Genomic DNA, 13,835 nt, shown 5'->3' with positions numbered 1-13,835 from the left:
GTCAGCAGACGGCAGCCACGGGGGGAAGCGGACCCTGAGGCCCCGGGGCGGGGCTTCCTCCTGACCTCCGGGTGGGGCCCGCGGGGCACTCACCTGGCCTCGCTGCTGGGGAGGGGGCGTCGCCGGCCGCTCCCGGCCCCGTCCCCGGTCCCGCGGGCGGAGCGGGCCCGGGAGGGGGCGACGCCGGGAGCGCGTTAGTCACCCCGCGCGGCCGGGCGCGCAGGGGCGGGGCCCTCCCTCCGCCGGGACCGCGCGTGGGCGCGGGGAGGCGGGCCGGCGGGCGGGGCGCGCGGGCGGGGAGCCGGCGCCGGGGCCAATGGCAGCCGGGGCTCGGCGGCGGGGCCGCCCACGGGCAGCGCCGGCGGGATAAAGGGCCGGCGGCCCAGGCTGGGCGCAGAGCTCGGTGCCGAGGGCTCCCGCACCGCCGCCGCCGCCGCCGCCGCCGCCAGCCGCTACCAGCACAGCCGCGAGCAGCCGAGCCTCCGCGGGACCCGCCGCCGCGCGCAGCGCCGCAAGCCGGGCCCCCCGCAGCCCCGCGTCGGCCCCGAGGGGACTTCGCCGCCTCTGCCTCCCGCCCGGCCGGGCAGCGCCGCAACCTGCGAGCAGATGGAGCTGGACCGCAGGACGACCGGCGGCCTCCACGCCTACCCCGGGCCCCGCGGCGGGCCGGCGGCCAAGCCCAACGTGATCCTGCAGATCGGTAAGTGCCGGGCGGAGATGCTGGAGCACGTGCGCAGGACCCACCGGCACCTGCTGACCGAGGTGTCCAAGCAGGTGGAGCGGGAGCTGAAGGGGCTGCACCGGTCGGTGGGCAAGCTGGAGAGCAACCTGGACGGGTACGTGCCCACCGGCGACTCCCAGCGCTGGAAGAAGTCTATCAAGGCCTGCCTGTGCCGCTGCCAGGAGACCATCGCCAACCTGGAGCGCTGGGTCAAGCGGGAGATGCACGTGTGGCGGGAGGTCTTCTACCGGCTGGAGAGGTGGGCCGACCGCCTGGAATCCATGGGCGGCAAGTACCCGGTGGGCAGCGACTCCGCCCGCCACACCGTCTCTGTGGGCGTCGGGGGTCCCGAGGGCTACGGCCAGGAGACTGACCCCTACGACTACACGGTCAGCCCCTATGCCATCACCCCCCCACCGGCCGCAGGCGAGCTGCCCGGGCAGGAGGCAGTGGAGGCCCAGCAGTACCCACCCTGGGGGCCGGGAGAGGACGGGCAGTCGAGCCCTGGCGTGGACACGCAGATCTTTGAGGACCCTCGGGAGTTCCTCAGCCACCTGGAGGAGTACCTGCGCCAGGTGGGTGGCTCCGAGGAGTACTGGCTGTCACAGATCCAGAACCACATGAACGGGCCGGCCAAGAAGTGGTGGGAGTTCAAGCAGGGCTCGGTGAAGAACTGGGTGGAGTTCAAGAAGGAATTCCTGCAGTACAGCGAGGGCACGCTGTCGCGAGAGGCCATCCAGCGTGAGCTGGACCTGCCGCAGAAGCAGGGGGAGCCCCTGGACCAGTTCCTGTGGCGCAAGCGGGACCTGTACCAGACGCTGTACGTGGACGCCGAGGAGGAGGAGATCATCCAGTACGTGGTGGGCACCCTGCAGCCCAAGCTCAAGCGCTTCCTGCGGCCCCCGCTGCCCAAGACCCTGGAGCAGCTCATCCAGAAGGGCATGGAGGTGCAGGACGGCCTGGAGCAGGCGGCCGAGCCCGCCGGCCCCCGCCTGCCCGCCGAGGAGGAGAACGAGGCCCTCACGCCGGCCCTCACCAGCGAGTCCGTAGCCAGTGACCGGACCCAGCCCGAATAGAGGGCACGGGTCTGCCCGCCGTGGCCTTTGCCCACCGGGACTTTCGAGCGGGCTGACCCCTGCAGGGGGAGCCCTCGTCCTCGTGCAGCTGGACTCCCACCTCAGCCTCCTCGCCTGACCTGAACAGACACGCGTGATCCAGGGTGGGCAGTGCCCCCCAAACAGCCACGGGGCTCCCCTTCCCTGCCAGAGCCCTGCCCCTCACCCTCCGTCTGTCTGTCTTCCCGGGATGGGCCAGCCTGAGCCAGTGACCACACCCTCCCTACACTCAGGCCGTGACAGCTTCCTCGTCCCGCGCAACGCCCGGCTCCTCTGGGCACTCAGAAACACAGTGTCCAGGCACGGGCCAACGGGTACCGAGTTCAAGGGACACTCCAAAGCAGAAACTCAGGCAGAACCAGTGCCCCAGGAGCCTGGGCTTCTGGGAAGCCCCTTCTCCTGGCAGTCGCCCCGCCGCCGGCTGGCACCCCTGCCGCCGCCCAGGGCAGCTGGCCAGCCTCGGGCAGTGTGGCTCCCTCCCCCCGGAGGAGAGCTGAAGCCGAACATGCCGCAGCAGCAGCAGCAGTGGCAGCAACAGACCTGGCGTCCTGGTGCCTCCTGGCCCCTCAGGTGAGCCCCTGCCCCCCAGCACCACCGCCAGGGGGCACCGTAGAGCTGGGAGGGCCCGGGCCAAGCCCACTTTCCAGGGGAGCCCGTGGAGGCTCCGCGCATCTGGGCATCCGTCCCCAGCTAGTTAGCTGCTGGGGTGGGGTGGGGGTGACGTGGTGGGCAGGCAGGGAAGGAGCAGGGACCCCGGGGATCAGGGGAGGGGGCTGGGGTGGGAGGCGGGGCGGGGGGAGTTTGCTGAGCCAGCGCTCACACAGACCTGTGCGCTCTCTCTCCCCAGCAGCAGTGATTCACGCCAGCCTGGAGAGGGACCGAGCCTCGCTCGATGACTCACCCGTGGCAGGCGGAAGGTCCCAAGGGGCCCGAGTCCTCAAAGGTGGCTGAGGCAGCAGCCGGCCTTCGGAGCCAGGAGAGTGACAACAGGTAACGCAGGAGACCCCGTCCCTCGGCTGTCCTCACCAGGGGCCCTGGAGCTCCCGCCCGGCCCCCAGGTCCCAGACCCTGCCCCCAGTCCTCTGGGCGAGCTGAGAGGCAGCCCACCAGGACCCCAGGGGCTCCCGCCCTAGGAGAGCAGCCCCATTACATCCCCCGCCTGTCCTTCCTGTGCAGCCCCTCCTGACCTCGGCCTCTGCCCGAGTCCCTGACCGTCTGTGTCTTCCGTCCTTTCAGGTCTCAAGGCTCTTGTGGAGCCTCTGCTGCTGTGTCTGGCACTGCCCCCCTCCTCTCCCCCTGCAAGCTGCCTGCACGAGAGGAGACGTCTGAGGCCAGCGAGAGGAGGGGGCCTGGCAGAGAGCGGGTGCTGAAGACAGGCCAGCGTGAGGGCCAGGGCCTGCCACTATGCCCGCCCCGCTGGCCGCCCACCCGCCCGCCCGCCCCCAGGGCCGCCACCCCAGGCCCGGCCTCGCTTCAGCCCAGGAACCCCTGCCCACTGCCTGGCCATCCTCTCCTGCCAGAGCTTTCCACGAGGCCTGGGGCTGAGGCCACAGTCCCTGTCCCTGTCTGGTGGCCCCAAGCCCAGCCCCAGGAGACCCGGAAGCCTTTGCACCTGGGGCTCATGTGGGCTCCATGCCAGGCCCTGCGGTTGCCCAGGGCCGGACCCCCACCTCCCCGGCACCTACACCCTGGTGCTGGCTGGCTGCTCGTGTCTGCAGCCCGAGCAGACCTGGTTGGGGGCTCCCCTGTCTGCCCATCTGTTGAGGGGTTCCCAGCTTCAGGGGACTGCACCTGCAGGTAACTCTGCCAGCCCCTCCGTCCCGTGCCCTGCCAGCCCCCCGGTTTTATTTTTGCACATAAGCCATCGCTCACACTCCCAGGCGGCCGCAGGCTGCAGGGAGGCCCCAGGGTCCTCCAGAGCGTGTGGCCAGCTCCCCATGCCCCACGGATCAGGCCCTGAGTGTCAGGCCAGGCTGTGTGCACCCCTGCCACCGTACCTGAAGACAGACTCTTTTTGTAAGATTTTGTTAATAAAACACTGAAACTTCTTGGCGTGTGTGTGCTGCTGTTTCTCTGCCGGCTGGAGTGCCTGGAGGGGGGCTGCAGAGGGAGGAGGCTCAGGGTGGCCGGCCCCTGCAAGCCAGTGAGTAGACTGAAGGTCTCTGGGGACCTGAGACAGCCAGCGGTGGGAGAGACTGGGAAAGGCCAAGGACACCCCCACCCCTGTACACCCTCCCACCCGCTGCCCGCCGGGGTGGGCCTGGTGGGGTGCTGGGCGTCATCTGCTGTTGGGACTCAGCCCACACAGAGGCCTGTGGGCCCAGGGGGCTTTCTCGGCCCTGGAGCCCTGGAGGGTGGGGGAAGATCCCTGCTGGGAGCGACCCTGGCAAGTCCTGGCTGCAGGGTCGTCATCACGACAACCCTGCTGGGGCTCGAGACCTTAGAAATAAGGGCCGTCCACGCTGTGTGGGAGGTCGGCCTCGCTCGCCTTGGTGGGGGATGCCAGGCCGCTGAGAGAGATGGAGACATGGCCTGGAGGGGGCTCGGACCCCCGTACCAGCCAGTGTTGAGTGAGAAGAGGCCTGGGGACTGGCCGCAGCGGTTTGTCCTGAGGAGATGCTCACGCCACTGTGGGGTGGGGCGGGGGCAGCCCAGAGCCTGCAGGGCGGGCGGGCCTCTCGGGCACAGGCTGGGCTGCGTGCTCAGGCGGGACGTCTCCCTCCGTGAAGGCTCAGCTCTGCCCGTCTGGCGCTTCAGCGGATTCACCCAGGCCCACCCAGGTCCTCTGAGCTCAGCTTTACTCGCCTGACGGGCCTCTGTCAAGCCCACGAGGACCCTCAGGGCCGCTCGCAGATCAGGGTCTGATGGGGGGGGGCGGTGCCCTAGCCCCTCGCAGCGCCACGGTCACCCACAGGTGCCTGTCCCCGCCTGCTGCAGGCCCTGCCCTCAGAGGGGGCTGCTCTGCCGGGCAGGGTGCCGGGCCAGGTGCTGCCGGCTCAGAGCCCCCCGCACGGGTGGGGCTGCCCCTGCTGAGAGCACCGAGCGGGGACGCAGGGTTACCTGGGGAGGCAGGAAATGAGCGGGAGCAGAGAACCACCCGCCGCCAGGAAAGGCGTCACCCTCCACGCAGAGAGGGCGGCCCGAGGGACGCTTCCTGGTGGAAGGCCGCCTCTTCCCCGTTCTTCTCCTTTATTCCTTTTAAATAATGGAAGTGCTGACAAGAAAGGGGACGGAAATTGACAGGAACAGGAGGCTGGGCACCATGGTGATGCCTGAGAGTCAGTAATTTCTCCAGGAGAACTACTACTGCTCGCCTCAAAAGCTGGGAGCTGTATATGCTTTTTCCTTTTCATAAGAAGTTCCTGTCTGTAATTGGATGATTGTGGAACAGGCAACTCGAACACTTGGAGGATCTGAGAGGCAGCTCTCTGTGTCTTTGTGTCCCAAGAAAAGAGGCGGGAGTGTGGAGTGGGGTGGGGTGGCATGGGGTTGGGCGCCAGACGCCCAGCAGACATCACGGAGCCCGCAGCCCAAGCCCCAGGTCCGGGGGCGCCCTGCTGCCAGCCTCCCCGCCCCCTCCCCATCTTGCCATTCAGGCATCACAGACCCCTGTCTCTTTTCCCTAGAGGGCAGGGAGGCTGAGGCCCGGGAGGGCAGAGCTGGGTCGGGGGGCCGGGTTGCCGGGAACCCCCGTGGGGCTCACCCTGCACACCCAGCTTGGTGGGGTCTTCTGAGCCAGGTAGGCTTGGGCTCCAGTCCCAGGGCCGCTCTTTCTACAAAATCAAGTCTGCCTCCAGAGCGGACATGAGGGTGCGAGGGCAGGGTGCCGGCCTGAGTAGGCGCTCAGGATGCTACGTGTGGCTCCACCAAGGCCCGTCAGCAGGGGCCCCCTGCCCCCAACGGGCTGTCACGGCCCGCCAGGATAGGTCTTACTGCGGGTGACTTGGTGGACCACCCGGGGTGTCGCGGACTATCTGCACCCTGGGGGTAGGGGCGCATCGTCAACAGCTTGCCCACGTCACTGGCTGGGGGCGCGGCTCTGGGTCTAAGGCGTCCTGTGTGCTCCGGGCCTGCCCTGGGTCCCCCGCGGGCCCTCTCCCTCCTCTCTGCCTCAAGGAGCCCACGTCCAGCTGCCTGGGGCTCTGCTCCCTGAGACAGGAGGCTGGGAGCACCCCGTGCACGCGCGTGCAAGCCACGCCCCACGGTGAGACCGCAGGTGCCCCCCACCATGAGCTGGCCCAGGGGACTGGGGCAGGTGTGGCCCAGACACCAGAGCTCCGGCGCCAGGGCGCTGAGGTCTCTCCGGGTGGGCCCTGACTCCTCCTGGGATGTCCGTGGTTTCCCTGCCCCCAGGAAGGCACGTTCCTCCAGGCCAAGGGTTCCCCCCACTGCCCACGCTGGGGAGCAGCTCCCGACTCTGCCAGCAGAGGCGGCACGGAGGAGCGGCTGGAGCCCCCCCATGACGGGCCCCTTCCCACCGCTCCACCTTCCCGATGCCGAAACTGAGGCTCAGGGAGGCTCAGGGACCCGCCCAGGCGTCACTGGCCTCCGTGCCTGCCTCCTGGGAGATGCTCAGGACAACGACTTCCTTGGATCCTTGGAGGGATGTTTCCAGACCCACAGGTGCCTGACTCTGAGATCCAAGCTGGTTCTGCCACTGGGGCTGTTGCATTAAACCTGCTTCTCTTCCCGTTGGGGACAGAGAAGGAGGCCGGTACTGAGTTTGCAGTGGCTCCGCGGAGGGGCGGAGGACTGTCTAGGGGAGGACAACGTGCTTCCCAGCCCTGCTGGCCCGGTCCCCCCGATCCCTCCCCCGGGCCGCTCAGGACCCCTGCCTCCAACCAGTCCCTGACTGTTGGCCCCGGCTGCCCACCAGCCCAAATCATGAGACTCCCCGCGTGCTTCTTCCTCTCTCCCAGTCCCCACCCCTCAAGAGGCCCCCGCGGACCCGCCGGCACCACCCAGGGGCTCTCCCACGCTGCCTGCCCAGCTACCAGCTGGCGCCCCGCTTCCGCAGCCGCTGGGGCCGGCGGCATACATCAGCCTGTTTCCTCCAGGAAGGAGGCCAGGCAGCCCCAGCGCCCAGCCCTCGGCTCCAGGGGGACCCAGATGTGGGGGCAGTAGCTACGGGGGGCTCCTCTCTGTGGTGGAGCCTCAGAGCCGGAATGGCCTCTCCTATGGATGGGGAAACTGAGGCCCAAGAGAGGCAGGGAGTCCCCAGTGCACCAGATGGCCTCCTCCGCATCTCTGCTGGCCTCGGGCTGGTCTGTGGGCCTGGGAGAAGGCTAATTAGGCAGCCAGCATTTCTTCTTCGGGCCCTGACCTCTGGGTCCCACCTGCCCTCTGTCACCCTGAACCGGCGTCCCTCTGCCCATCCAAACTAGCTGTCCTCTCTTAGCCTCTCCAAACCCTACAGGGGACCCCGTAGCCCCAGTGCTGACCCCAGGGCACCTCGGGGGACCTGGAGAGAGCCACATGGCCTGGGGCTGAAGCCAGACCCCAGGGCTGCGGAGTAGCCGGCGGGCCGCCTTTCTGGAAGTAGGAAGCCGTGGGCAGGGCAGGGGTGCTCTCTCTAGGCCCCCCACCCTGGCTGGCCAGTTCTGCTCGTCTCTCTGCACCCACACGTCCACCCAAAGCTGTGTCTCTGCCCCCAGCCCAGGCGTCCCTGTCTCACGATGGCCCCATCGCGGCTGGGACCCTAGGAAAGGCCTGGCCTCCTCCCAGCCCATCGCCCCAGGTCCTGCCCGTCCTCCCCGCTCAGCCCCGCTCCCGGGCAAGCTGGCTGGGGCTCCGTGTCTCCTCTGTCACTGCCGCAGAGAGGTAGTCATCCCCCCAGCTTCAGGCACCGTGGACAGCCTGTCCCCGAGCAGCACCCCTCCCGCCTCTCCCCGGGAAGGCCAGAGCGCCATCTCCGCTAACTTCATATTCTGCAGTCAATTACCCTGACCTGGCATCCTCCCGGCCAGAGGATGAATCTTCCTTTCTCATACGTTTTATTTCTTCCTGGGATGTCCAATAGCTTCTCTCCTTCTATCTACCGTCAGCACACACCCCTCGGAGGCGCCACCGTACGAGACAGCCCGCAGGGGTCGGCTCGTGCTTTTGGTTTGCATCGCTCTGTTTCCCAGACCCCCCTTCCTGGAATGAAAAGGTCTTTGAAGAATAAGATCGCTGCCAGGAAGGTCCTGAGCCCAGCCCTCTGCGGGTCTCCCGCGGACGCTGGGTGAAGCCACAGCTCCCGGGCAGCCTCCAGGGCCCCGCGGCGCAGCGGGAGGCCCACACCCCAGCCGCGCTCTTGCGGCTTCTCCCACCCTTGTCCCCTCCTTCTACACCCAGCCCTCTGTCTCCGCCTCTGCCCGGGCTTCCTCTCTCTCCAGCCCTGGGGTTCCTCTGCACCCTGCAGGCACTGTCCTTCTAGGATCCCTTAGAAGCAAACCTCCTCCATCATTCTCTCCCAAAGGCCCCTGCCCACTGCCCGGCTCTCATCAGCTCTTCCCTGATGCCCACGTCTGGCCACCGGGCACTGTGCCAGAATGCCTCCTCCCTCTGACCCACTCTCCTTACAGGAGCCCTGGACCTCGGGCATGGCCCCACCTGAGTTGCCTCCAAGCACAGCCTCCTCAGCTCAGCCCCAGAAAGGGCCAGGGCTGCCAGGTGTCCGTCCCTGAGTCCCTTCCCATGTCCATGGCTGAGCCCCGAGCTTGGCTCTGACCCAAGGGAGGCAGCTGGGGCTCAGCTGGAAAGGGCAGGCTTGGGCGCCGGCCACGGTCCTGTCTCTGAGCCATAGCCCTGTGCAGAGCAGGCCAAGTCTGGGCTCAGGGTGCCCAAGGGAGGAAAGTCTTGCTTAGAGGCTGTTCCCCAAAGACAGAAGCTTCCTGAGGAGGGAGTGAGCTCCCCACCCTGAGGGTCACCAAAAGTCTCAGACCAGAGACCTCAGAGGCCCTCTCTGACACCACCCTTTCCTGCCTTTCTGGCTGTCCCACTGGAGCCACGAAGCTGCCCATGGTACTCCCACCTCCATCTCTTCTGCAGGGAATAGCCACTGTCTGCCAAACTCCTATTCATCCTTCAAAGCCCTGCTCTCTTCCTCTCCTCCATGAAGACCTCCCTGCTCCCCACTCTTGATGTCACTTGTTGGATCCTCCCCATCCCTCCTTGTCCTGGCAGTTGCTCCCTGAGGACAGAGGTCCCCATGCCAGCCCTGCACCCCCTCCTTGTCCTCGTGCATGGCGGGGGTCCTCCCCTCTTGGAGGGCCTGGGCTCTGTGCTCCTGCTGCTGGCTCGTCTGGCGTCTTCCGTGCCAGGAGTCTGTGCTGTGAAGGAGGCTATTTTTAGCCTCTGTTATCCCCGTAATTATCTTGTCTCTGTTTTGCCCTGGTGCTTGGTACATTTCTGCTGGAAAATGTTAAGTCTGTCTCTCTGCACTCGGCAGACATGCGGACGAGGGGCACCTGCCCTGGAGGGAGGGTGTCAGGCATGGCGGTCACAGACCCTCCTCTGATCACACTGTTCTGTCCACTGCGGGAGATGTTGGCCCCACTTAACAAAGGTTGGGGGGCCTTACAGGAAGTTCTGACACATCCCAGTCAGAGGGGACTGGGGGTCCCAGACTATGAGCCCTCCTTGTCCCCCCTCAGCCTCTGAAACAGCCTGGTGGGGGAGGTGCACTGGAACCGTTTGTACAATGAACTCTCACCAGTGAGGACTCAGACCTGGCTTTGGGGAGCAGATGCATGGCTCTCCTCTGATCCCTGGATGAAGCAGGAGCTTGTGGTCCACTCAGACCTCAGACCCCTACATCTCCTGGAATCCTGTCCTTAGTAAGAAGGAAACCTGTGTTCCTGCCGCTTCTTGAAGTCTGTGAGGAGACCTTACCTGGTTTTGCTCCTTTAAACACGTGCAGGAAAACCCGTTGCTGTGCGGGGCTTCCCCATCAAGAACAGATGGGGCGTGGGCGCCCACACTGCAGGCTGGGGCTGGGATTCTAAGTCCTATCTTGGGCTGGAGGTACCTATGGGAAGGGAACATGGAATGAGGCTTCTCAGGAGGTGGGGGATGGACAGGTGACACACTGGAGCATCTGGGGCCGGGGCCCAACCAGGGCTCCAGCTCCCGACCCCCACACCACACTGCACGCCCTCAGATCTAACTCTTGAGGTTGTCTGGTACCCCTCTCCCAAGGTACCCCTGCCACCCTCCTTTGGCCCCCCTCGGCCGGTCTTCAAGGCCCTTCACCTGCTCCACGCCCCCTCCTGTGCAGCCCACACCTGGGACTCCGACACACTGCCCAGTGGCCTTGCTTGGTCATGCCCTACCGGGCCCACTGCTCCCACCAGAGATCCAATCCTTCCATCTTCTGCAGGCAGATAACCGGGCTGCCTCCTCCAGGAAGCCCCCATGATGCTCACTCTTATCCAGGTGAGCGCTAGCAAATAAGTCACCCCTGACAAGCCACCCACGTCACAGCCCTGCTCCAGTCCTGCCAGTCTTCCCACAGCAGGGACAGCAGAGGCCTCCCAGGCTGGCATCCCAGGCCTCCCAGACCAGCGAATCCCTCCTCCCCTCAGGGCACTCCTCTCATACACCCAGCCTGGCCACCCCCATGGCGGACTCAGTCATGTTGTGTGGGCCTGTCCTCTGCCAGCAGCGTCATTCTGTGGCCAGCTCTGGCCAGAGTGTTCGTGTGAGTAACGGGCAGAGGTGCCCTCCGCATGGGGCTGTGCTGTCCCTACAAGGTTATTTCTCCCTGAATGCTCATCTTTAAAAATTGTTGTTCTTTGTTTAGTGTTTCTCTGCATTTCCACTCTTCTCCCCTCCCCCATCATCTAGGCGTTGCTATGGGAACCAGGCTGTGGTACCCACAGCATCCTTGATGGATGGATTTCAGGGGCACCTGTGTGTGTACATGTGTGTGCGTCTGGAGCGTGTCTGTGTGTGCACATGTGCACGTATGTGTGTTTCTGTAAGTGTGTGTGTGATACGGTGGGCGGGGCTTGAGAAAGGCCCCTGAGGTTTCGTGACCAGGGTCAGGAGGTCCAGAGAGGGGGAGGGGGTTATTAGAAACCACATTCTTGTGCTTTTCTAGCGTCCCCACCAAGGGCAGAGCCCCGTCCCTGCTGCCCTCCCCTTCCTCACGGTTGCCTCCTCCTAGCTGTCACCATCCAGGCCCCGGCTGACATCAGCCTGGTCAGCCCTGTTTGGGAAGGCCACGGCGGCAGCCTCGCCCTGTCCCTCTGCCCCTGCAGAGGTCCCTCCCATGTCGCCTGCCCTTTGGTCTTGGCGGGCGTCGGTGGCCCTGGCTGAATCCAGCCCTCTCCTTTCATGGCTCTGCCACGGTGCTGGGCCTGTCTCCCCTGCAGGCCACGAGGTGACCGTCGCTGCAGGCCACGGTCACCCTCAGACTCCGTGCCCAGGGCTGGCACGCTGCCCATCTCCCCACAGACTCCCTGGGGACCAGTCCTTGCTGCCCCTTTGGCTCCCCTCCTCCCTCCTCGGTCTCACCACACCTGCCAAGGCAGCAGCGGGGCAGAGTGGGGGCCTTTGTCAAATCGCCAGAGCCCTCCAGGCTCTCTCGGGACAAGGGCCCTGGACGCAGGGGAGCTGAGGGGACAGGGGCTCCCAGCCAGGAGGGGGGTGGGCGGGAGGCACCGGGCCCTGTGCCCGCAGCGCGGACAGCAGCCCCCGCCTGTCATCCGGCCTCCCGCCCACCTGGGAGCTCCGTGCCTGGAGTCCCGATGAGCTGTGTGGGTGGGAGAGGAGAGCCGGTGGGGGGCGGGGGGCGGGCTGCTGGGCCTCCCCAAGCACAGCCTCTCTCGTCCCTCCACCCCGCCTCCCACCCCGCCTGCCGGGCCAGTGGGCAGGGTCCCTGGGGGGGATGCGGGCCTGGGGGGAGCTTGCGGGGGGGGGGGGGGGTGGCTGGAAAGCCAGCAAGTGGACAGGGTCTCATCCACAGCAGGGCTGTGCCTGCCTGTCACGTGCCATCAGCCATGTCCCCCACCAGCTCTGCACGCCTGACACGGGGCCACCCTGATCGCACCTGCCCGGAGGCTGGATCACGTCCTACGCTGGGTAAGATTTTGGATATATTGGGTTAAATAAAATATGATTAGAATTAATTCATCTCTATTTTTTTATCGTGACTGTAGAGACTGTTAGGCCGTATTTTCGGCCCACGCTGTCTCCGTTGCTCCGCGCTGCCCCCCGTGCCCAGGGCAGGGAGGACGAGGACCACCACTGGGGCTGCGCTCCCTTCCAAGGGTGGGGTGAGTGGGGAGCAAGGCCATCCAGGGGAGGCCTTAGGGCGGGGGGGGGGGGGTAGGGTTTGCTGATCCTGACCTCCCTGGGGGAGGCCGAGGACTGGGGGCCCCTGAGTTCTGGCTTCTCCACCTGTCAGCCTGGGGGCCCCAGAGGGCTCTGTGCTCTGGGAAAGGCCCTGCCCAGTCCCCGAGGTGGCCGGGATCTCCGTGGGGTGCCGTTGCAGAGCCTGAGGCCCTGAGCAGTTGGTGCCAGTGGGTGATGGAGGACACCTTGGGGGGCCAGCCTGCAGCTGGGCCACCCCCTGTCCTGGCTTCCAGCGCCCAAGGCCAATTCCACACCTCTGGCAGAGCTGTCCCTCCTGGATCGTGACTGGGGTGTGGGGCTGGAGGGGAGTGGGGCAGCCTGGTTCCACCTCTCCCACCTGCACAGGGGGTGTCCAGCCCCGGCTCTGCCCGCAGGCTCGTCCTGTCACATCCGGCCCTCCCTCCCTGCACCCTCCTGACTTCTGGGCTTTGACCGGCCTCCCCGGGGGCCCCTCCCCACTCAGGGCTCAGCTCCCCCTGGAGTCAGTCTCCCTGACCCAGGAGGTCCCAGCCATGGGGAGGTGTTTCCTGCCCCAAATGTCCAGGGACTTCCCTCATGGCCACTTCAGCCCCCAGAGCTTGAGTTAAAGATGCAGATTCCAGAGCCTAGCCTGAGGCTGGCTCTTCCAGAATCTTTTTGGGGCAGAAAGGTAGCATCTGAATTTCAGGCCCTGGGGGGCTGCCCCGTCCCCGGCACATGAAGGAAAACACACGATCCCCCGCCTTCGGCCTGGGAACCCGGAGGGACAGTCCTGGTCAGTCTCTCCCCTGGGGCAGTGTGGCCCTTTTGTTCTTGCCCCAGGGCTTGGCCCAGAAGACCAGGAGGGGCTCAGCCAGCGATGCCTGTAGCCTCTGCTTGGATGGTGACCCCTTGGTCCAAAGAGGCGCCCTTGCACCTGAACAGGAGGGGTGTGGGAGGGGCTAGGTCCTGGCTGGGGTCTCTGGGCGCAGCCCAGAGTGGACGCTTGCCCGTGGCCTCCTTGGTCCCTGGGCTTTGGACACCAGGCCTGGTGTGAGGGCTCTGCCACCTGTCCTGTGGGTCACTTCCTAACCCAGACACCTGCCCCCAAGATGCTAGCTGTTCAGAGCACCCAGCCTCAGGCTGCCACGTCCCCTGTGCCCAGGCCCCAGCGCCGCCCTTCCTAGGCAGGGACCACCTCCCACCGCACCTGAGAGGGTGGCGCGCCGTCCCAGGGGGCCTCTGTCTTGCATTGACTTGGAGCCCCTTACAGCTCTGCCGGTTGCAGGAAAGCAGCACCATGCTGGGAACCCCGGCCCGCCGGGCCTGTGGGACTCCTGCCGCGTCTGTCAGTTCATTTCAGCATCTCTTCCTCCCTGTTGATCTGTGTTCCCTGGATTTTCCTTTGAACTAGTTGAAACATTTTCCTGGGTCCCTTATCAGTGAGGGAAATAATAGTTTTGACACGCGTGCATTTCATCATTGGCCAGAAAACCAGAGTATGGGCTCCCTTCCCCCACAGAGACCTGGCCCTGTCTAACCTCAATCTTCCCTGGCACCCCAAGCCTGGGTGCCTCAGGTGTCACTGGGGCGGTCGCCCCTCTTTTCCTAGAGAGGATAAGTTAGGCTTATTCCCAGGATGCAAGGCTGGCTCAATATTTGAAAATCAAGCAATGCAATCCACTATATTAGTGAGCCAA

At 65.8% G+C, this 13,835-nt stretch overlaps 2 protein-coding genes across 3 annotated transcripts; both read left to right on the top strand.

The window, feature by feature from the left end:
- The first annotated feature begins 388 nt into the window (after positions 1-388).
- On the top strand, positions 389-3,772 carry ARC (activity regulated cytoskeleton associated protein). 2 transcript variants are annotated; one of them, XM_057736070.1, is made up of 3 exons: positions 389-2,406; positions 2,687-2,826; positions 3,073-3,772. In XM_057736070.1, exon 1 carries the CDS (start codon positions 607-609, stop codon positions 1,795-1,797), a length of 1,191 nt encoding a protein of 396 aa, XP_057592053.1. In that variant the 5' UTR covers positions 389-606; the 3' UTR covers positions 1,798-2,406; positions 2,687-2,826; positions 3,073-3,772. The 2 variants fall into 2 exon arrangements, with proteins under 2 accessions (XP_057592053.1, XP_057592054.1); XM_057736071.1 differs by having other exon boundaries at positions 2,684-2,826.
- LOC130854322 (psoriasis susceptibility 1 candidate gene 2 protein-like) lies at positions 2,027-2,732 on the top strand. Its single transcript, XM_057737016.1, has 2 exons — positions 2,027-2,406; positions 2,684-2,732. Exons 1-2 carry the CDS (start codon positions 2,027-2,029, stop codon positions 2,730-2,732), a joined length of 429 nt encoding a protein of 142 aa, XP_057592999.1.
- Positions 3,773-13,835: the final 10,063 nt, after the last annotated feature.

This window comes from Hippopotamus amphibius, chromosome 5, assembly GCF_030028045.1.
Source record: "Hippopotamus amphibius kiboko isolate mHipAmp2 chromosome 5, mHipAmp2.hap2, whole genome shotgun sequence".
NCBI classification, from domain to species: Eukaryota; Metazoa; Chordata; class Mammalia; order Artiodactyla; family Hippopotamidae; genus Hippopotamus; species Hippopotamus amphibius.
This window is presented reverse-complemented; position numbering and strand designations above follow the sequence as displayed.

What these genes read in the sequence shown, in the direction of transcription:
- LOC130854322 (XM_057737016.1), top strand. Translation starts at nt 2,027, where the DNA reads ATGGGCCAGCCTGAGCCAGTGACCACACCCTCCCTACACTCAGGCCGT. An exon ending in GGTGCCTCCTGGCCCCTCAG is followed by an intron (nt 2,407 to 2,683) that starts GTGAGCCCCTGC and finishes CTCTCTCCCCAG; the next exon opens with CAGCAGTGATTCACGCCAGC.
- ARC (XM_057736070.1), top strand. Translation starts at nt 607, where the DNA reads ATGGAGCTGGACCGCAGGACGACCGGCGGCCTCCACGCCTACCCCGGG.